The sequence below is a fragment of the Sus scrofa genome, chromosome 9, assembly GCF_054392235.1.
Source record: "Sus scrofa isolate SSC_HxYL_T2T_F1_AM1 chromosome 9, Sscrofa_HxYL_maternal_Yorkshire_Landrace_v2.0, whole genome shotgun sequence".
In the NCBI taxonomy this organism is placed as follows: Eukaryota; Metazoa; Chordata; class Mammalia; order Artiodactyla; family Suidae; genus Sus; species Sus scrofa.
In genome coordinates, this window is record NC_139391.1 from 92795338 (window position 1) to 92817422 (window position 22085).

The 22085-nt window shown below is 34.6% G+C and overlaps 2 protein-coding genes across 62 annotated transcripts in view; one reads left to right on the forward strand and one right to left on the reverse strand.

The window, feature by feature from the left end:
• Positions 1–22085, forward strand: part of HDAC9 (histone deacetylase 9) — a 967336-nt gene that overhangs the window by 889132 nt on the left and 56119 nt on the right. For all 46 annotated transcript variants that reach the window (XM_084977200.1, XM_084977210.1, XM_084977211.1 and 43 more), the window contains one exon: positions 14806–14890. In XM_084977200.1, coding sequence (XP_084833326.1) covers positions 14806–14890 — 85 coding nt within the window. The remainder of the gene's footprint in view (positions 1–14805; positions 14891–22085) is intronic.
• The window catches only part of LOC146400031 (uncharacterized), a 179443-nt gene that overhangs the window by 7190 nt on the left and 150168 nt on the right, over positions 1–22085 (reverse strand). For 6 of the 16 annotated variants that reach the window (XR_014815940.1, XR_014815928.1, XR_014815931.1 and 3 more), the window contains one exon: positions 4508–4676. The exons of 2 other annotated variants lie outside the window; for them this stretch is intronic. Coding sequence is in view for 1 of the 14 variants with exons in the window: in XM_084977221.1 (XP_084833347.1) it covers positions 4591–4676; positions 14426–14511 (172 nt within the window). In the remaining 13 variants the exon portion in view is untranslated. Of the gene's footprint in view, positions 1–2137; positions 4677–14396; positions 14512–22085 lie in introns of those variants that run through there. 8 more of the 16 variants (XR_014815929.1, XR_014815935.1, XM_084977221.1 and 5 more) reach the window with 6 other exon arrangements.

Consider the following 22085-nt stretch of genomic DNA (forward strand, 5'->3'; position numbering starts at 1 on the left):
AAAAAAAAAAATCATTGCCAAGACTGATGTCAAGGAGCTTGCCCCCTGTGTTTTCTTCTAAGAACTTTATGATTTCAAGTCTTGCATTTAAGTCTTATTCAATTTTGAATTGATTATTTGTATGTAGTGTAAAATGGGGATCCAGTTTCAGTCTTTTGCATATGGCTATCCAGTTTTACCAACGCCATTATTGAAGAGACTGTTCTTTCCCCATTGTATGCTCTGGGTCTCTTTGCTGAAGACTAATTGACTGTACATGCATGTTTATTTCTAGGACTTCTCTTCTGTTTTGTTAATCTGAGTATCTGTTTTTAATGCCAATAGCATACTAAGTTGATTGCTTGTAATGTTGTTTGAAATCAGGAAGTGTGATGACTCCAATATTGTTCTTCTTTCTTCAAGATTCCATTGGCTATTTGGGGTTCTTTCGTAGTTTCATATGAGTTTTAGGATTTTTTTTTTCTTTTACTGTGAAAAATGTCTTTTGATAGATATTGCACTGAATCTAATGCTCACTTTGGGTATTATGGATATTTTAATTATATTAACCTTTCTGATACATGAACATGCCATTTATTTGTGCCTTCAGTTTCTTTTATCAGTGTCTTATAGGTAATTGTGTACATATTTTTCTATTCCTTGGATTAAATTTATTCCTAATAATTTTGTTTTTGATACTTTTGTAAATGGGATTTTGTTTTCTTTCTTTATTTTTCAGATAGTTAATTGTTAGTGTATAGAAGGACAACTGATTTTTCTGTGTTGATTTTGTATCCTGCAATTTTGCTGAATTAATTTATTAGTTTTAACAGTTTTTTTGATAGTGTCTTTAGGGTTTTCTATATATATCACGTCATCTGCAAATAGTAACAGTTTTACTTCTTTATCAGTTAATGTTGGGCTGTTCTACTTGCCTACCAGATAACATATTTTACATATCCACCTATATTCTCAAATTACTTATTTGACTTTAAATATAGAAACATTTTAAGGAAGCAGACTGGTTTAATATTTGCATTATAAAGGCTTACACCAGATGTGTAGAAAATCAGAGTATGTTGTGGATTGTGGCTCCATGGATGATTGACTTGCCCAGCAAGAAATGTTACCCAGTTGCAAAAGCCAATTACTTTTCCAACTATGTGGAAGGAAATTATGGATTTCAGTGGCTCTATTTGAATACATTCATTCAAGTGAGATTCTCTCTCTGTGCTCTTGTAATCTCTGAACTTGGCCCACTCTCTTCTTCCAAAGGAAGATTTCCAATGAGAATGGAATTATTTTTCCTGTGGTCTCTTTACTTAAAAGATTATGTTTCAGCACAGATTCAAGTTAGTTGTGTGGAGTTATATGTTTTTTTCTGAAATTATCTGAATTTACTGAAAAAAGCAAAGTAGGTTTGTTTTGTACCTTCCTTCCCTTGTATACTCATTTGACTGTGATATCAAAATCATTTTTTTGTATGAGCTATACTAGAGATCAAAGACATTGTTTTCATAGAGGAATGGTTGCCACCTAATTTAGCATTTGAGAGCTATGCCTTTCCTCTCCATTTTTAGAAAGACCATGCATGAAATAGAGGAAGGGATAAAAGTGTCATTGGCCAGCCTTAAATATGTCCATATGGGTGTATATGCTAAAAATTCCAGAGAGTGAAAAATAAAATGATTATTTTTGGCTCTATTGACTAGTTAATCAACTTTAATTATCTGGTTGTCTTATAGTAAATTTGATTTACTATAATACCCTAAACACTCCCCATTCTTCATTAGCTATCTTCAATTATATAAGCACGATCAAAAATTTGTTCATCATGAACTACCCAAGAGAGATTTTAAATAATCTATATCTTTCTGTATTTTTAAAATGTTTATCTTGGGGACATAAACAAGAATGTAGATTTTCATGAGATATTCTAAGGGTAACAGATGGATTTGTTTTTTTGAACTTTGAAAGGTAAATGTTGGTGTGTGAAGATCTGTCAGTACATAGAGAAACAAAAATATGAGAAAGAAGGGTTTTTTTAAATGATAAATAGAAGAAAAATACATATGTTTTATACATTATAATTCATTTGAAAAAAGGAAATGAAAGTGAAGTACTTGAAACAACTTAAGAAACAAAGAATTCTTCTCACTTTCATTGACAATATAATTTATAATACACAGCCTGGTTTTCTACATATTTTTCTAGTTCAAAGGTCATCATGACTAACAGCATGACTACATAAGTTTTAAGTTTCATTCCTTTATAAAAACGAATATATCAGGCAGATCGCATGTACCTCGCCATTGAAAAACAGTGCATACATGTAATTTTCATAGTAGTTTTATATTTTAGGCTCTAGGTAAGAAAATTTAAAAGGATGTATTTCAGGATACCAATTATTGCAATTTTAAATCCCACTTTCCCTCCAAACTCCCTTTTCAAGTGATTAATAGGGCAATTATAACTTATTATCTGGGATTTCACTTTTACAAATAACAAAATGTGGAAAAGCTTGAGCTTACAACATTGGCAGAACCTACTCTGCCTTCTCAACACTGAACATGCAATTGAACTCAAATTAGAAAGGTCAAGAAGGGCTTTTTTGAGGGACTCTGCACTTTGTCAGATGTATTTATTCATGTGCAGAGGATTAGAATTCATAAACATTTTGCCAGTTTTTTGAATACTATTTCTTTTCCCTGTTGTTCTTGGCCAGACCATGTCAATACAGTGAAATGCTGCTTCATATGGCTTATTATCAGCAGAATAATATGTATTACATAACCCAGAGGAATTGTAAAATCAGCAGGAATGCTTGGCTCTGCATCTCAGTATAGATACATAGACGGGTACCAAACCCTTGATTTTTAAAAAAAAAAAAATAAGTTATCTGAGTGTTACACCCCAAATAGGCATTTCTTCTTTTTAAATATTTTTTATCATGAAAGTGATCTAGTTAGCAAAACATCTTTTAACTGTTCTTTTAAGAATTATGCACAAAGTCAGTCAAAATAATATACTATTGGATTAAAACTAATTTGAGCATGGTACAGGAAATTCCTTGAGGCAACTGATTTTTGAAGACATAGCAGAAGTCCAGTTTTTTTCTTTTTCTTGGCAAAGTTCAGAACTTATATTTATCAGTCCAATCACCGTATGATGAATATTTTTGAACTTCTTTAATGAAGCACCTAGAAACATCAGCTTGGGGAGTGCAAGAAATTGAAGTGACTAAATGAGAAGAATCAGATTGTGTGGAATAGCATCAGATACACATAAGTGAATAGTCACATTGCTTTTAGTATTAGTAATTGAAACATCTGTGAGGTTCTCAGAGAAACTGATTTTGGAACCTGTGTTTGTTCTGGCTGGCAAACAGTGTCACAGTTGCTTTAAGGCCAAATTTGACTACTGTTATGCAAAGCCAATTAGCAGCACCCTGGGTTGTTTCCTCTGAAAGAAATTTTCTTAAGAGGAGAGAAAAGCTTAAGCAGTTGGCATTCCTATGGAATCTAAAGTGAAAACACTGAAAGACTTAAGATAGGTTTTTTAAAAAAAAAAAAAGGAGAGCCTTGGGTAGGGAGATGAGAACATGGCCCTTAAAAGACCACCTGTCAAAACAGAATAAATGACAGTTTTAAGGTTGTAAAAGGGGAAAAAAATTACCATAGACATAGAAGCTGTGGAGATAATGCTACAGCCTCTAGTACTGAAGTGTCTGCACTTAACATTTGAATCTATAGCATGTCTTTTCTTAATTTCCCTCAACCTTATCAAAGTTTGCCTTCCTTCTTCTGCTCTTCCCTCTTTCCTTTCTTTCTTCCCTCCTCACTACCTCCTTCTTCTGTCTCTTCCTTTCTCTCTTTCCCTTCTTGCCTTCTCCCTCTCTCTCCTTTCTTTCTTTTCTTTTTTTTTTTTTTTTTTTTTTTTTTTTGGTGATAACTGCTATCTCCTGTTGACTAGGCTCAGCTGCTTTTGTTGGACTTGGATTTCAGTAACAGTGGCTACACTTAGTGATTGTGCATGTTTATAATCTTTCCAAGATGACTTTTTGCTCTAAAGGTGCTGAAAAAGTCTCTTGAATTGACTTAAGTGTTGACAACCACCACTGAGGTGAACTCCTGAGATGTTGTTGTTCAAGTTGCTCATCAGGGGTTTATCTGTATTAGATTTTGAATGGGGAAGTAGTTTTGCCATCTTTTTCATCCTTTAGATTATGTATGGCTGACTCCATTAGGGAATTGGTGTGAATCTGGGAAAGCTCTCAAATTGTTACAATTCCTGCAGAGAGAGAAGGAAAAGTTAATACAGGGAAAATGTGTGGCAATCTAGAATAATGTTTTTCATGATCTTTTCTTAAGATTTTGAAGCCTATCCACACTCTGAAAGAGAATATATGAATAATCTAAAGAGTTAAAATGTTCTGGAAAATATTATTTGAAGATACTTTCTATTGTAGATATGGCCTATAATTTATATTTCGTAAAAGCTTATGAGAAACAGAGCCAAAGTAATTGTTGATTTTTCTGTTTATCTGTTTTAGAAAATGCCAAATAAAGTAGAAGTTATCTGGATAATTCAGAACTCCCATAATGCAGATTCTCAATACTGTTTGTTTTCAGGCTTTTCAGAAGGTGTTAAAAGGAATGTGGGCTGGGAAGCTGGACACTTCATAGCGTTCTGGTTACCTATAAAAGAAAGAAAGCATTTCTTTTAAATGGTGTAGCAAACATGTTATGACATCATTTATCTGTCTATTCATTCATTTGTCATTTATTGGACATCTTTTTTTTTGTACCCAAAAGTTCTAATACAAATAAATAAAAGAAATATAAACAAAGTACTTTGGGAATGTAATATAGGACCCTTTATTTTTAACTATAAGGATGGAGGAATATTTTAATAGAAAAAAAATAACTTTTAGTGTGGGTCTTGCATAAAAATGATAATTTGACAGGCTAAAAGCAAAGGAAAGAACTTATCTCTTACAGTGGAAATACCTAGATAAAGACATTAAGACTTAGAATTGTGGATGGCTGTTTCTTGGGTTTGTTTAGATTTTGGCAGAGGAGAGGCTACTTTGAGTCAAATAAAAGTAAATAATGAGGCTGGATCAGTGGAACGGAATATCGTAAGGAATTAGAATTCCTGTGGAAGACTTGAACAAATGAGTACCATTCTTTGGGGTAAAATAGCCACAAAACAGTGTATAATTTTTGAATAAGGCAATCTCATACAAGAAAACAAAATTTATTAAGGAAATAATCAGTGGGAACAATTTTCCCAAGATTATCAACAAACAAAATAATTTGTCAGTGAAATGTTGGAGCTGGCTCTTAATGGATTGTGATTGTGTGTATCTCTACTCAAATCTGAGTTCAGTGACATTACTTTGGTGGCTTGAAATAGGCCATAGTGGGAGTATTTACACCATGGAAATCAGCAAATGCTACAAATTACAGCTATGTCTTGGACAGTCAGCTGTTAAACATTTACCACTGTACCACTTTTGCATGATATAAAACAGGTCTTCTTAGCAGAAAAATCAACATTTCAAAAACAGTATAGGAAAAAAAAAATCTCTTTACTAAACAAAATAGTTAAGAAACAAACAGTTTAAAAACATGCAAATCAACAGATTAAAGAAGAAAAAGTAAAAAAACAAATGAGGGTAAGACAAACAAGGATCAAAGACAATGAAACATGAAGACTTAGAAAATATAACTCTCAGATTTAAACTTATTTGCAAAACAGAGACAAGGGAGCATGTTATTAAAACTTCAATTTAGCATGTACCTTTTAATGTACATAAAAATTTCCTAACTCAACTGTGTGTTTGAAATGTTTTCTCATTATATTGTATATTTACAATCTTACCTTAACATTCAAACAAAAATATTGATAGTCTGAATTATCCAACTAATTGAACTCATTAGCCTCTTTCCCATAGACTATTATTATTTCCAATGGACTATTAAGCCCAAACTTTACATAGCTAAGTATCACAGAAACTATGATAATCTAATTGGATATGATAACAAATGGAGTCACTTCATTATAGTCTTCCTCCTTCCATTTGTTGGCTGATATACTGTGTAACCTATATGCCTCTAAGTTGGGATGGTTTTTGGATAAAACTGGACTAATAGAACAATAACTACTGTAATTAGCTCAGAGTCTGGCCCACGTATCCCTCTTATTTTATTAAAGGAATTCCTTCAGTATCTATGAGCTGAATGGCCATGGCTGTACCCATTGCCTCTTGGTCCTCCTGATAGTCTCATAAGACTTTTTAGGTTTCTATCACTCCTCTTGGCCAGAGATGTTTCTTTATTGTTGTGTGATATCACCATTGCCTACATGAAGGTAGGATGCATGCAGACTCAGTCCAAAAGAATCTCAATAGTCTGTCAGTATATTAACTTGATTATCAATAGAATCTACCCTGATTTACTTCTTTTTCCAATCTACTTGGTCAAGGATTTTAATGACTCCAAATTAGTAAAAGGGGTTATTTTGAGAATGACTCATGAATCACAATATGGATAAAATTATATCCAGATTTTCTTAAGCAATCAAATTAAACATATACAACTAATTGCAGGCATCTCTTAAGATAATTATTTAAATGAAAGTTGAGTTTTAACCACCAGTCTCTCCTCACTAGGGAATTGAAAATAGTTCATCAGCATGGAGGGTCAGTTCTACATGACAGTCTTTTTCCCTTATCCTCTTCGTTTTGATCATCATATTCTTCCAAAGTTCCATGATATCTTTGATCCTGACAACTGAACCCTTTCTGCCTCTTTTCTGAGTTTCTTTGCATGTTACAGGGGATTTTAAGTTCCCTTTTAAATGAATTTGTGGCCTGTATCTAAGAATGTAACTTGTTCTTGCTGCAAAACCTATAATTTCACTTTTTTTCTTAGATGCACGGTAATATAGTGGAAAAAACATGGACTCAAGAACCAGACGTAGTTTCCCCTATCCCTTATGTCAAAAAATATATTCTCTTTTTAAATTGATTTTAATTATATAACATTCATAAGAAAACCACATTAAGATATAAATGTACCACTCAGTTAAATATCACAAAGATCCTTAACCCACTGAGCAAGGCCAGGGATTGAACCTGCAACCTCATGGTTCCTAGTCGGATTCGTTAATCACTAAGCCATGATGGGAACTCCTTATTTATTTATTTATTTGTTTGTTTTTTTTCTTTTTGGCCTCACCCATGCCATGTGAAAGTTCCCAGGCCAAGGATCAAACCCACCCCACAGCAGTGACCCAAGCCACAACAGTGACAATGCTGGATCCCTAACTCACTGCATCTCAAGGCAACCCCCGTGTTTTAAATATCTTACATTGAGCAAACTAACATTTATGACCCAACCTACCATATAACAATTGTAGGTATATCCTTATTTAGAAATAATCCCTGGAGTTCCCATCATGGCTCAGTGGTAACAAACCCGACTAGTATTCATGAGGACAAAAACTATTAATGTCAGCACCTTCATAGATCACATATACTTTCCCAATAAATACTTCCTTTCTGTTTTCTGAAAGTAACCAATTTTCTGGTTTCTAACATAAGATTTTAATTTACCTGTTTTTGAGCTTCATATACATGAAATAATACAATGTATATATTTATTTGTATCTAACTTCTTTTGCTCAACATTATGTTTGTGAGATTCATCCTTTTTTGCAGCTAGCTATAGTTTACTCATTTTCATTATTATATAGTATTAGATTTCATAAAAAGAATTTCCAGGACAATGTCATGGTTATTTATCTATTTTACTTTTAGTAACTATGGGGAACTTTTCTAGTTTGGGGGCCATTATGAACAATGCTGTGATAGGCATTTTATATACTTTTTGGGGTGCAATTGTGCATACATTTCTGTTGATTATATTCCTAAAAGTTGTATTTCTGGGTAATGGGGCCTGCATGCTTTTAATCTTTGTATATAATATCAATCTGTTTTCCATAGGGATTGTCATAATTCATATTCTATTAGCAGCATATGACTGTTTCTATTGTTCTCTATCTTTCCAATATTTAGTACTGGCAGTCTTTTAAAATTTTAGACATTTTGGGGGAGGGGGTCATAGCTTTACTTTCCCAGAATACTAATGAACTAAAGCAGCTCTTCATCTATGTATTATTTGTATATAACATTTCTGAGGTACCTATTCAAGTTTTTTTTTTTTTTACTTTCCCATTGTATTCTTTTTCTTACTGATTTGAGCAGTTCTTTATAGCTTCTCTTGTGGGTTTCATATGTTGAATATCTTGTCTGTCTTTTCACTCTCTTAATTTATTTGATAAATAAAAATAAAATTATAGTACAACTTATATATCATTTCCTTTAGGATTAGTTCTTTTTATATTCTGTTTAAGTACACTTCCTATATACCCAAAGTAATGAAAATACTCTCTCTATTCTTTTCTTAAAGCTTTATTTTTATTTATTTATTTTTGTCTTTTTGTCTTTTTGAGGGCTGCACCTGCAGCATTTGGAGGTTCCCAGGCTAGGGGTCTAATTGGAGCTGTAGCCGCTGCCCTATACCACAGCCGCAGCAATACCAGATCTGAGCCGCATCTGCAACGTACACCACAGCTCATGGCAACGCCAGATCCCTAACCCACTGAGCAAGGCCAGGGATCCAACCCACAACCTCATGATTTCTAGTCAGATTCATTTCTGCTGAACCATGATGGGAACTCCTTAAAGCTTTATTTTTGACTTTAACATTAGATGCACAATACTTCAGGAATTGAATATGTTTTAGGCATAATGTCTAAGTCAGTTTTTTCAATGTGGATATTTAGTTGATCTAGTACCATTTATTGAAAAGACCATCCATTCCTTACTGCTCTGCAGTGGTGTCTTAAAATATACATGGAGACTCTAGTCTCTTTCACAGGTGTATTTATCTACCCTTGTGACATTATCAGATTGGCTTCACTCATATAGCATTATAAGAAATCTTGATATCTTGTAGAACAGATCTCCTAGTTTGCTCTTCTTCAAAACAGTCTTAGCTACCTTTGTCTCCTCTATGTTTTCACATAAAAATTGGAATTACCTTGTGCAATTTCACAAGACATATATAAATGGATTTCATCAATAAAAACAAAGATCACATAGTAGCTGTTTAAAGGGACACTTTTTGTGATATAACAATAAAATGTGAACATAAAAAATGAAAAAATTAAACTATAGAAATGAACTGAAGGAAAACTTATATAGGTATTTCAATATCAGATAAAATGGGCTTTAAGACAGAAAATGCAAGGTTCTTACCACTTATGTAAGGTATCTAAGATAATCAAATTCATAAAATCTGAGTAGAGTGGTGGTTCTCAGGGGATAAGGGAAGAGGAAAGTGGGAAGTTACTAATCAATGGGCATAAAGTTTCAGCCCAGCAAGATGAATAAGCTTTAGATAACTGCTCTACCACATTATACCTATAGTCAATAATAAAGTTTTGTACTCTTAAAAATATGTTAAGTAGTTCTATTTCACATTAAGTGTTCTTTCTACAATAAAATTAAATTATATTAAAAATAAAATACCAATGATATAAAATAAAAATATAAAGTATAAAATTAAACTAAAAAATGATTGTATAACTTGAAATAAAAAGATAATTGGAAAACCTTATATATTTGGAGATTTCAAAATACAATGTCATGTGTCAAAGAAATCACAATGACAATTAGAAAGTATTTTGAGCTGAATGATTATAAAAAATATGAGATATCAAAACTTGTAATGTGTATAAGCTGAATTTAAAGAAAAATGTAAAGCTTTAAATGTATGTATTAGAATAGAAGAAAGCTTAAAATTAAACACACAACTCAAGAAATTCGAAAATCAAATCAATAGATTAAACGTGACATAAGCAAATGAAATATAGAGGAGAGACAATAAAATAAAAACAATCATATGATATATGATTTTAAAAAGTCAGTTTATTTATTTGAAATAATTAACAAACTTGATAAAATTCTAGAAAGACTGAAAGAAAAGTCATGCATTACCAACAGTCAATGAGAAAATGGACTTAACTACTGATTTTAATGTATTAAAGGAATTATAAGAGAATATTTTTTAAAATTCAGGTAAAAGAAAATTGAAATTTTATTTGACATGGAAAAATCTTTGTAAAAATACAACCTTGCAAAAATTGAATCAAACAGACAAAATTTGAATTGTGCTATAGTTAACAAAACTGAATCTTCAATACCAAATACACCAGCAGAAAACACCAGCTTTAGCAGTGAATTCTACTAATAATTTATACTGTTTTAAGGTTAAAGAGAAGGTGGAGAGAATACTGCACAACTGATTTTTTGAGACCAGTGTATTGTTGACACCCAAATTCAAAATAATATTATAGGAAGGGAATGTTACAGGAAAATCTGGTTTATAAGCATAGCAGTTAAAACCCTAAACAAAATACTAGTTCATCATTATCTTAAAATCCATAATATAATTGGTTTTAGGCCAGGAATGTAACATTTATATTCCAAAATAAGTAATTATAATTCACAACATTAAGAGAATGAAGAAATATAACCATTTCAATAGATATTTTTAGATGAGTTGATAAAACTCAGTTATGAACTACTTTTGGTAAACTTGGAATAAAAAGGAAAATTTATTAACTTGATGAAAGATATCATGTACAGTATGCATCAAATTTAAAGGTGAAATAAGAGAATTTTTATTTGAAATAAGAAACATAACAAAGATGCTGACTATTACTGCTTCATTTTAACATTACACTGATGGTCCCAGACAGTGCAATAGGGTAAGAAAAAAAAACATATATAAATAAAGATTAGAGGGGAATAAATAAATCTCATTATTCACATAAGATAGGATTATGTATATTGAGAGTCTATACAAAATTATTTGCTTATGTGTTATAATTAATAAATCAGTTTAACAAAATTGATGGTCAATGTAAAAAATCAAGTATTTTGATTGAAAAATGAATTATCTCTGTGGTTATTCCTACTTTTTAGTCTAAAAACATGCACTGATTATAACAGGCAACCAAGAGGAAGAACCTATTCCACTTAGGTCTGTTAGATGTGGAGTGCTGAATAAAGGCTACCTCCCAATGTTTTCTTTACATTAAATCCTTCCTCTATTCATTCAGCATTTTTCAAAAATGCCGATCATATACCAGGCTCTACCTTTGTCTTTAAATTTCTGACAACAAAATAAAGAGTAGCACACATGACTGACTACAGTATAATGTGTAGCGCAAACAAGGGTGTTTGTGTGGGAAGGAGACACAGAAATGGAAACAGTTTGCTCGATCAGAGGATTTTCAAGATGATTTCAGAGTAGGCAATGCTTGTGTTAGTCCTTGGATGATTTAGTATGGCTTCATCAATTCAAAGAAGGATAGAGGAAACAGAAGTCAAAAGGAATGGCATAAATAAAAATTATAAGAGTATGGAAATATTGGCATAATTGGGAAACATACTATAAAAGCTAAGAGTAGTTAGTAGATCCTTTCTTGGTTGATATACACTTCTATCCTCATGTACCTGTTATAGTTTGCACAATCTCTGTTTAGCTATTTTTCTTCTGTGCAGTACTGAATCAAGAAAGTAATAGAGCTGATTTTCTCTCATAGTACAAAGTGAGTTTTAAGACTTACTCGAGCCTCTCCAAAGATACCCTTGCCTATTTCCATAAGTGCATTGTAGTCAACTAAAATGATTTTTGATGATTTCTAATGATCTGATTCTAAAGAATCTGAAAATTATTTATTCACAACATGAAAATGACCACAGTTCTTATGGTGTTTTAAAATAGCTATAGTACTTAGAAATTACATAGTATGTTCAACTTAACAAAGGTCTAAATTGTATCAATACAGCATTGAAACTTTCTGTAAAAGATGTAGAAAAACAAATATCCCTGTACTGAATCTTAAAATTTATATAAAGAATTGCTGTAATGGTTGCAATTAAGCTTTAGATATGGTAAACCTGGATGAGCTCTTCATATGTCAAGAAGTTGTGTTAAAATCACTTAGTATATCTTATAACTCTATTACTACTTGATGAAATTGTTCAGCAAAGATGGCATGATGGGTGTGTGATATTTCCTACATCTGCATCTGTTTTATCCTGCTATAACTTCTGCATGCAAAACTTGTCTGGTTTGCATAAATTACTTCCTTATTTATCTTTTATTAGCTCTTACTAAACATTGATTAGCCTTATTGCCAGTGTTTTTGCCACATCTTATCAACCAACCTAAATACATAACAAAGTTTTAATGTATATTCTTATTTTTTGCTCCAAATTTATAAAAGATGACTATTTGTTTAATATTTTATTACAGTTAGTTATTAGATTTTACTAAAATAACCAATACTCATAAACATTTATTAAATAGATGCTTCAATCAGAATGTTTTACTGCTTCTAATTGTGAATGATTAAATCAACAAACTCTTCTAGAAAGGACAACTCAATTCTGTGGTCCCTCTATACAGGGTTTTAATTTTAGGAAAACAGACTCTAAATGTTGCTTGCCTTCTTGCCAACTGAGGGTATTACCCATTGCCTTCTCGGCAGAGCTACTAGAGAAAAATAAAGAACCTACATTGAGAACTTTCTGAATTCAGCTCTGTCTATGTGTACACTCAAAATGAAACAAATTGAGGCAATTTACTGAAGGTTAAATCCTCTAAATGACATCCACCTAAAACATGCAGGGAAATAGTTTGGGAGGCTTAAATTATCAATGTAATTGCCTTAATTCTCTAGGTTGCTTTCATAAGTAGACACAACTTTGTCGTATCTAACTGACGATTCTAAATTGGAGGTTTAGGGTTGTTTGTATTTTTACTTTCAACACCCTGAATCATGCTTACTTTCTACATAACCCTGGTCTTAAAAATAGCCCACAGACCCAATGCGAGAGCGTTCCAGAAGTGAGGTTTTTGCATTAATAACCTGCCTGTAGCTTTCTTTTCAGTAGCTAGCACCTTTTGGTTTGTCAGCATTTTTACCCTGAAGTCACAGGAAAGCTTTTTTAAGAACTAAATATGCTGCTATTACCTTGTGCTTTTGTTCTTAAACATTTGAAAATAGAGTGATATTTCAGAACATTTTATTAATAAAAATCTACCTTATTTCTTTTTTTTAACCTGATTTCTATTAAATTTTTTCTCTAAGCTCTGAGAGAGAAGTGAAAGATTATTTATGAGCAAGGTAGCTCAACCCTGTCTAATATTTGAGTAAGAGTTTTCCAAGTAACCTTCCGTTTATGATTCAGGAGTTCCTCTGAGTTAAGAGAGTGTTACTGGGATAATATATTCTTACAGATACTATCTGAAATACTAGACTTTTAAAAAATGATTCTTAACAAATCTTCAGAGTTTAAGATGGCAGAACCTTTCACTGACACTGTGCGTTTTTGTGTTTTTTTTCCTCTCGCCAAACTATTGCAAATAAACCTTTTGATGTTTTAAAGGTTTTTCTTTGGCAGCTAAGAAAAACACTTTGGAAAGTTAAATTTGGTGAATTTACCCATGTATAAATATCCCTGAGCTAGTCTGTTATCCTATGGCATCTGGAAGAAAGGTGGTATTGTTTTAGATTCCATGATGAAGTATAGAATAATCAATTCAGAGAGACCCTGGGGGGAAGATTCACTCGCATCTGCTGTGGAAACTTGGAATCCCTGAGGTTTTTTTAGGTTTTTTTCCCCACAAATGAAGAGACATAGATGAGTTTATGCTTTAACACAACATCTAGTGACATCATTTCCCATTCTTGCCATATGATAATTTGACCATCAGTTTATATTTGAGACTACTAACTTTCTAAGAACATTTTGTTGTTAGTGTCCATCCCTTTCCTAGGACTTTCCTTGCTTACTGGGTCACAATCATTGGGCAGATGTTTTGTTTGCAAGTGCTCTGGCTGTGCAGTTTCTGTGGCTACACACCAAGCCCTATCACCAAGGTGTTCCCAGGGGTGCTTCATCAGATTTAGTTCTGCCAAAATACCCCGTAAAATATTTAAAGCTCCTCTTCATTTTTTACAAGTCAATGTTTGCTGACCTTCCCCATGAAAAATCAGTGTAATTCCAGGAGATTGTGATAGAGCTGCAAGACAGGAGTATGTCCTGAGCTTCCACATGGATATCCACATAGACGTGAAGACAATGGAAGTTAAATAAAAATGTACAGTTAACTTACCTTTGGTTTTCTTTGAACATATTCTCTACTGCTTACCCAATAGCAATCGAATAAGAGCAGCTATGTCTCATAGCTTTCTGCTGTGACATGTCCAAAAGTATAAGGTAGTTAGATGTAAAAACACTACAAAAGTATGGATAATAGACTGCCCACCTTCTGTCTACTTCAGCTTCCCTGCCCACCTTCTGTCTGCTTCAGCTTCCCTGAGGTTTCATTTGCAGGGCCCAGCTGCATGTACAGACATGATGGAATTTGGTTTGTAAGGAACCTACCAAAATTACACAAATAACTCAGATTTTTAATGAATAATGCATAGACATGCACCTGCTTCAGGGAATTCATAGATTAGTCTCGTAACCAATAGAAAAGCCCCTTGGAATTCAGTTACACTGCTGCAAAGCAGGAAATACACTAGTTACACTTTTCCAACTGATATCAGCAAAATGTTAACTAGTTCTTGGAGCAAGCCTTTTTTTTTATGTTGTTTCAATTTGGTTTGCTTCTGTCAAACTTCCTATAAAGTCATACATTCTGCTCATATTATTATCTACTATTCTTGCAGCTGGAGCCACTTGCAGAAGATATTCTCCACCAAACTCCGAATATGAATGCTGTTATTTCTTTACAGAAGATCATTGAAATTCAAAGTATGTCTTTAAAGTTTTTTTTTGATTCTAATAAGGTACTAATTTAACTTACATTGAGAATTAGAGCACATGAAAAATATATTTGAGTTTCTCAAATATAAGGAATATATTTAAAATAATTATAATTTGTATATATTATGTATTCATATCTAAATGTGTTATTGTCTTGCTTTTAATGTGATAATCTTATTTTACACTGATAATGAAATTCAGAAACTCTAGATTTAGCATCTTGTTTTTCTCATATTTTCCACAATTGTTTGGGTTTTTTTCCATTACGTACCAGTAAGTATCTACTCAGAACAATGACAGGAACATAGAAATTATGATCGTATTGTCCAGTCTTAACTGAAGGTAAGTTATCTCCTAAAAATGTTGGAATTCACCAATCATTTATTCATTTTAAGTTTTTCAAAAGAGGGAAAATCAGTGAAATTCCAGGAGATTGTGATAGAGCTGCAAGACATGAGTATGAGAAAACCTATTAGAAAATCCAACTAGGGAGTTCCCATTGTGGCTCAGCAGATTAGGAGCCTGACTGGTATCTATGAGGATGTGGGTTTGATCCCTGGCCTCACTCAATGGGTTAAGGATCTGGCATTGCTATAATTTTCTGTGTAGGTTGCAGGTGAGACTTGGATCTGGTGTTGCTCTGTCTGTGACATAGGCTGGCAGGTGCAGCTCTGATTCAACCCCTAACCTGGGAACTTCCATCTGCTGTACTTGCAGCCCTAAAAAAGCAAAAGAAAGAAAGGGAGGGAGGAAAGAAGGAAGAAAGGAAGGAAGGAAGGAAGGAGAGAAAATCCAACTAAACAAAAAAGGAAAGTCAGGGATGTTTTTTACTATCCAGTTCCTGTCCCATAACTGTTACAACATCAAGAATTATTCTTTTTACACACACACATACACAAAGGAGTTCCTGTTATGGCTCAGTGGTAATGAATGAACCCAACTAGTATCCATGAGGATGGATGCAGGTTCAATTCCTGGTCTCTCTCAGTGGGTTAAGGATCTTGTGTTGTTACAAATTGTGGTGTAGTTCACAGATGCAAATTGGATCTGGCATTGCGGTGGCTAAGACTGTGGTGTAGGCCAGTGGCTACTGTTCCAATTCCATCTGTAGCCTGGGAACTTCCATATGCTTCATGTGTGCCCTTAGAAATACAACAAAAAATATTCTTTTTAGATGACAAAATGCATAAACTTTGCACACGCACACGTGTGCATGCAGACACACTCTCATACACACTGGAAGCAAGCACAAATTAGTGTGAAAGTTAGAATGAACAGAAAACCATTGGCAAAATTAAGTGTGAAGGAGGATCAGGAAAACCCTTAGCTTTGCTACTCTCCTGTAGAAGAATTTTTTAAACTCTTCTGGAGAAGCCACTTTCCAGCTATCTCTCCAAGTCCTTGTCTTTGCTTGCTCTGTAGTAATTTGGAGTTAGGGGTGTGGCTGGGGTTCTATATTATCCATTCATCTGGTACTAATTAATCTAACACCTCATTAAGATCAATAGTACAAAAAAATCTACTTTTTATACATATGATTCTTTTTTCTGAGTATTCTTTTGCCATTATACAGATGGTTAAAAATTATTGTTCATATGTATATTCTGATCACATCACTTTCCATAGGCAGTCTTAAATACTTATTACAGGTTAATGGATGATAACTTGAGTACTTTTCCAGGCAAGGCACAGAGGTTATGAAGAAGAATAAGGCAGAATTTCTAGTATTGGAGTTTATGGTCCAGTGAGTGAGAAGCACTGAAATAGATCATTTCAGTAGAAGTATATGAGGTGCACTGATATCATGGACAAGGAATAGCCCTTTTCCTAAGTCCCTTTGAGCTATGAGAAGAAGTACTGGAGGGTAAAGAAGGCTCAAGGTTCCTTGGTTGTGATAAGGCCTGAACAGGACTGAACAGGACTTGGGCCAGAAGAAGAAGGACTACATGTTGTGAAGGAAGTAACAGAAGCAAAAGACTCAATATTCACATAGGTGTAAACATTCATGATTTGTAGGTATCTTTAGAAATTGTACTGTTGTCTTTCCCATTGGCTCTAACTTCCCAGCAATGATTTTTCACTGCATGATTTTTTTTATTTTCACCCCTAACATTTTTGAGAGACTTAGGCAGTCTGCTTTAGCCAAACAAACCTGTTCGACTTTTGAAAAAGATTCACTGTATTTTCAAAATTTTCTGTATAAGAATTCTCTCACTGTGGATTGCAAATCTCTGTCTGCTACTCCAAAATTCACTTCAAACACCCAACACTGACCAACCACATATCCTGCATTTAAAAATCCATTTCCTCCTAAAGTCCTATTGAAGAATCTACCCAAGCTTGATAACCCAGTACTTCTATACACTCTTGGCACTAATGTGTAGATTCTAATAAGTGGTATTTTTACTTAAAATTTTTCTATTTATTTGAGTTTTTGTGTATTTTATGGTCAGTCAGTCATGGTTCCTTAATTTTCTTATGATCATCAGGAGGACAGAGCCACATCTTCTCATCCCTACTTGTACTTCCAGGAAGGGTTTGGCATCGGGGACAAAGTTTGAGGTACATGAGAGTCTGGGAAATGAGAGCTGCCAGATTTGAGCAGGAATGATTTGAATAATTCTTTAATGCCCCGGGATACCAAAGCTTGCATCTGAGGGAGCTTCTGAGGAAGAATTCCTCCTTCTGAATCATGAAAACAGTGTATGGTATGGTGGGTACTGTTTCTGGCTACTCAGCAACATGCCTTCCTCATTTCTACTCAAAAGGAGCCTGGTTTTACTCATAAATTGTTGTCACCAGATACCATACAACTCAGGGGGAGATGAATGTATGCCCAGCTCCAGGGTTGCTGTTCTTAGTCTAAGGCTAAACTTGTCAACTCGCTTAATAGTGAGTGGCTAAGGAAGGGGTGCATGACTCGATTCTAGCCAGTAAGAATTAGGGCTGGTTCATGGACTGTCAATCAGTGCAGTCACTTGGACCCCACACTCAGAAGGGCCCTATACATGGTTGAATGCTCTTACTCTTGCTGCCTTAACATTCTCATTAAGTTTTGGACAAGAATCCCACATTTCATTTTGCACTGAGCCCTGCAAATTATGTAACCAGTCTTGATGAACATCAAGGGGCTGAGAAAAAGCATTTTCCAAGAAAGACTGAGAATAGCGTCACCAAAAGGAGCACTCACATTGTGTTTGAAAAGGAACTGAATGGTGAGTTGACATTGTAAGAAGAAGACAAACACTAGAGATCAATCTTTCGCCATTTTGGACATGGGGTGAAAATCAGTACAGAGAAAGTGGTTCAGTACTATGGCTTTGACCACTGTGTGGTACATTTTTGTGTGATTCTTTGAATTGTTTGTCTTTAGGGCTACTCTTTCAGGCCAAATAAACAGAAAGGGCTGCACAAAGTCCATAAAGCAATAAAATAAAGTGGTATTTCAGAGTAGCAAAATCATAATGGCTTGGAAAATCAAAATTATGTGTTCCTGACTTAGCAAACAATGCTATATTTCCTTAAAAACTATAAAGGAGTTCCTGTTGTGGCTCAGTGGTAACAAACCCAACTAGCATCCATGAGGAATGGGTTCAATACCTGGCCCGGCTCAGTGGGCTAAGGATCTGATGTTGCTGTAAGCTGTGGTGTAGGTCGGCATCTGCAGCTCTAACTTGACCCCTACCCTGGGAACTTCCATATCCAGCAGGTGTGGCCCTAGAAAAAGAAAAAAAAAAACCTATAAAATTGTACTCTTAATTTTACTGTTCTCTCTTTTATAACACACTTCCATTCCAAGTGCTCCTATAGGACTCCTGGCCCTTGGTTAGGCTCTTCATTTCACCTTTAGTAGGGGAAGTAGTTAGGACTCAGTAAAACTTTGTGGATCTCAATGCAAAAGGAAAATGTGTGAATGCTTCCTTATTAAAAATTATTAATAATTTCAAGATGATGCCCGCAGGGCACTGAACTAAGCATGACAGTCCTTTAGAATGTGGGGTCCTTTGCAACTACATGGATTGCCTGTTTAATGAAGCTTGCATTGAAGGTAAGCTTTGTTTAACAGGAGAACCTCCTCTTCACACATCTCTGAGTGTCAAAAAGGTGCCTCTTTTTAATTTCAGGAGGTGTGCCAATTTCAGCTCATCTTCTAGCCCAGGTTTGGAAGGAAACTTTTGTGCTAGAGTTCAGGACTACAGTATCAGAACACTGTGTAAAAGCTGGCCTTGTAGCATGTGGGAAACATTCAGGCAAGTTCCTAGATAGCCTTGTCCTGAGGCAGAAGGCAATGTGCTGACAGGCCTTTTGTGAATTTCTCTTGGAGAACTGAACCCCCCAGCTGAGGGTATGCAGGTGCTGGAGGCTGTGATTAGCATTGGCCCATTGCCTGGCCACATGCATGTGAATATTTTGTAGCAGGATCATCCTTGTTGTCCTGGCCTTGTTTATGTTATCCATTTAGCTGGGGAAAAAAAAAAGGCCTTACAAGGCAACAGCAGAGCAACCATTTCTCCTGACAGTAAAGGACTCCCTCCCATCCCCCACCCACCCCACTGACAGGTCAGAATCTAGTTTCATCTCAAGATGGTGTATACATATATATACAAAGATCAACCATCTCTGAAATGATCAAAGGAAAGTCTGGTCAAGAAGTTTCATGTTTGCACATGCTGTTTACCCTGCTAACAAAGTCTTCTGATTCATCCCTAACTTTGAAGATGTAGTTCAGATGTCCTCTCTTTGGGGAAGTTGTCTCTGAATCCCCATTCATCCCTGTTCTAGATTAGATACATTCCCTGGGTGTTTTCACGGCACAGACTATTTTTGCTGATGTTCTTTGTTTTCAATTGCTATATCCTTTACACAGTGTCTGGAACTTAGTAGGTGCTCTGCAAATGTTTGTTGAATGAATGAATCACCCCATGAGTCAATATTTGCCACATTTTTTCCTTAACCCAGACAGAATTTTTAACTAACCTAAGGTTATACTCCTTGGCTAGCAGAATAAGAGATTATGAAATGCAGGCAAAATATATGAGAGCCCATTTCTTCTCTTTCACAATCCACAATGATGAATCATTTTTAAGTTAGAAAAAACATGACTTGTTTGTGAACAACCATTTTTAAGTTTGTTGGTGGCAAGTCGAAGAGCTGAACCTAGTAGTTGGCTGGCCAGCTATAATCACCAACAAGCAATGCCAGGTAAAAGTCAGCCCAGAGTAGGATAAAAGATCCTCATATGTATACATTCATTCCTGAAACGCATCCCAAAAACTTAGAGTCTGTTAAACTATTTACCTTCTTCTGTATAGCATGGTGAGAAGCAAGGTTTCCAAATGTCATGTTTTACATAATCCTGGCCTTTGATAACATTTTCACTGATTTTGAAGGGAGGAACCATGAAGTAAGTTTTCCATAAAACTGAATTTATTTAGTTTGAAAGACTATAATTTTAACTTCTAAAAACATATAATGAATGATATTGATCTTGATTTGTGAAACCTCAAAATATGAAAACCACAAGTATATAGTCATGGTTTCCTTTTATTTATTTAAATTTTTAGTAAGAAGAGTATTCCTTTTAAGTGTCAACCAATTTTGTAGACCTCCTTCACGATAATAGTGATAATCATAGTATCTTTTGATTTGTGGATCAAGAAAATATATATGTTCACAAGGATTTGAGGATTCTTTTTAAAATTCTGCTGCAACCCGCCAGTGGTTTGCAGTTGATAAGTTGAAAAGCACTAGCATAGAGGATTTTAAAATGATATGAATTTCAGTATAATCCTCTCCTCCACTTACCAGCCATGTGATGATGAGCCAGCCACTTAACTTTCCTGAGGAATTTCCAGAGGAATGACATGGCGTATTACCACACTGCTTCTCTAGGGTGGTGCTACTGTGGCATCAAGATGGCAAATCAGAAGTAGAATCATAAAAGAACAGTAGGAGGTTTTTCTCTTCACCCTCATTTTCATCTTTTTCCCACTCCAGGAATTCCTCAGTTGTTTTGTGAATTGGGGTTTTCTTAGAATTCCTTATTATGCCAACCACAGCAAACTGGTTATATAGGCCAGAATGAAGAAGGGACAGTACTTGCAATGGCACCATGTATTCTTGTCAAACTTGGGGCATATAAATGGGAGAACAACATCCATGTCTCCTGCATGTAAAATTTGTCCATATGGCTAAATTTCCCTGTATTTTTTTAAGCTTACACACAAGACCATGTTACTTAGGGCAATGAGAACTGAATTTACGGTCTTCTGAATTTCTCCAACTTCTGAGACCATTAGGAAAAATGCCATGATTTTTTCATTGAAGAAGGATACACCATATAAATATGTAATTGACAACAAGGTAGTCAGTTACCCACATAGTTCAGGCAGCCACAAAGGGCAGAGCCACACCCATTTACTCATTCTAGAGATTTCATTGCAGGAGGATACACCATGTAATTTTGTAATTGACAGCAAGGTAGTCAGTTATCCACATGGTTCAGGCACCAACAGTGGGCAGAGCCACATCCTTTTATGCATTCTAGAGAAATAGAAATGAAATCAAATTTCTGGGGGGAGATGGTTGACACCTTCTCCTTGTGAGAACTCAGCTTAATTTATATTTTTATATGTGTTATTCAGTGAATGACTTTCTCCTCTCCCTTTTTGTTGTTAGATTTCTTTCTTCTCCTCCTCCTCCTCCTCAGGTCGTTCTTCCCCTTCTCCCCCTCTTCCTCATTCTCCTCTTATTATTATATTACTGTATTCACTGTTCCAGAAAGTACCCTTAGAAGTAACAACTGATGTTGGAAACAAATGTAGTAATGTTAATTTTGCTGATTTCATTTCCAGTCAGTTTCTAATGGTCATAACTGCTGGAAAAAATAAAATACAAACACTATTGGTGTTATATTAGAATGAATAATCAGAGAAGGTGCTATTCGGTTCTCTTGGTGATTAAGAGATAGGGACAGAGAGAGGTGATTAAGAGATATGGACAGAGAGAGGATTAAGATGGCGGAATAGAAGGACTGGAGCTCAACTTCTCTCCTAAAAACAACAAAATTCACAACTAAAGGCTGAGCAATCTCCACCCAAATGTACCAGAAATCTTTAAAAAGATACCCTACTCCAGAAGAAAAAGAGGAAGCCACATCAAAGGTAGGAGGGGGTGATTTCAT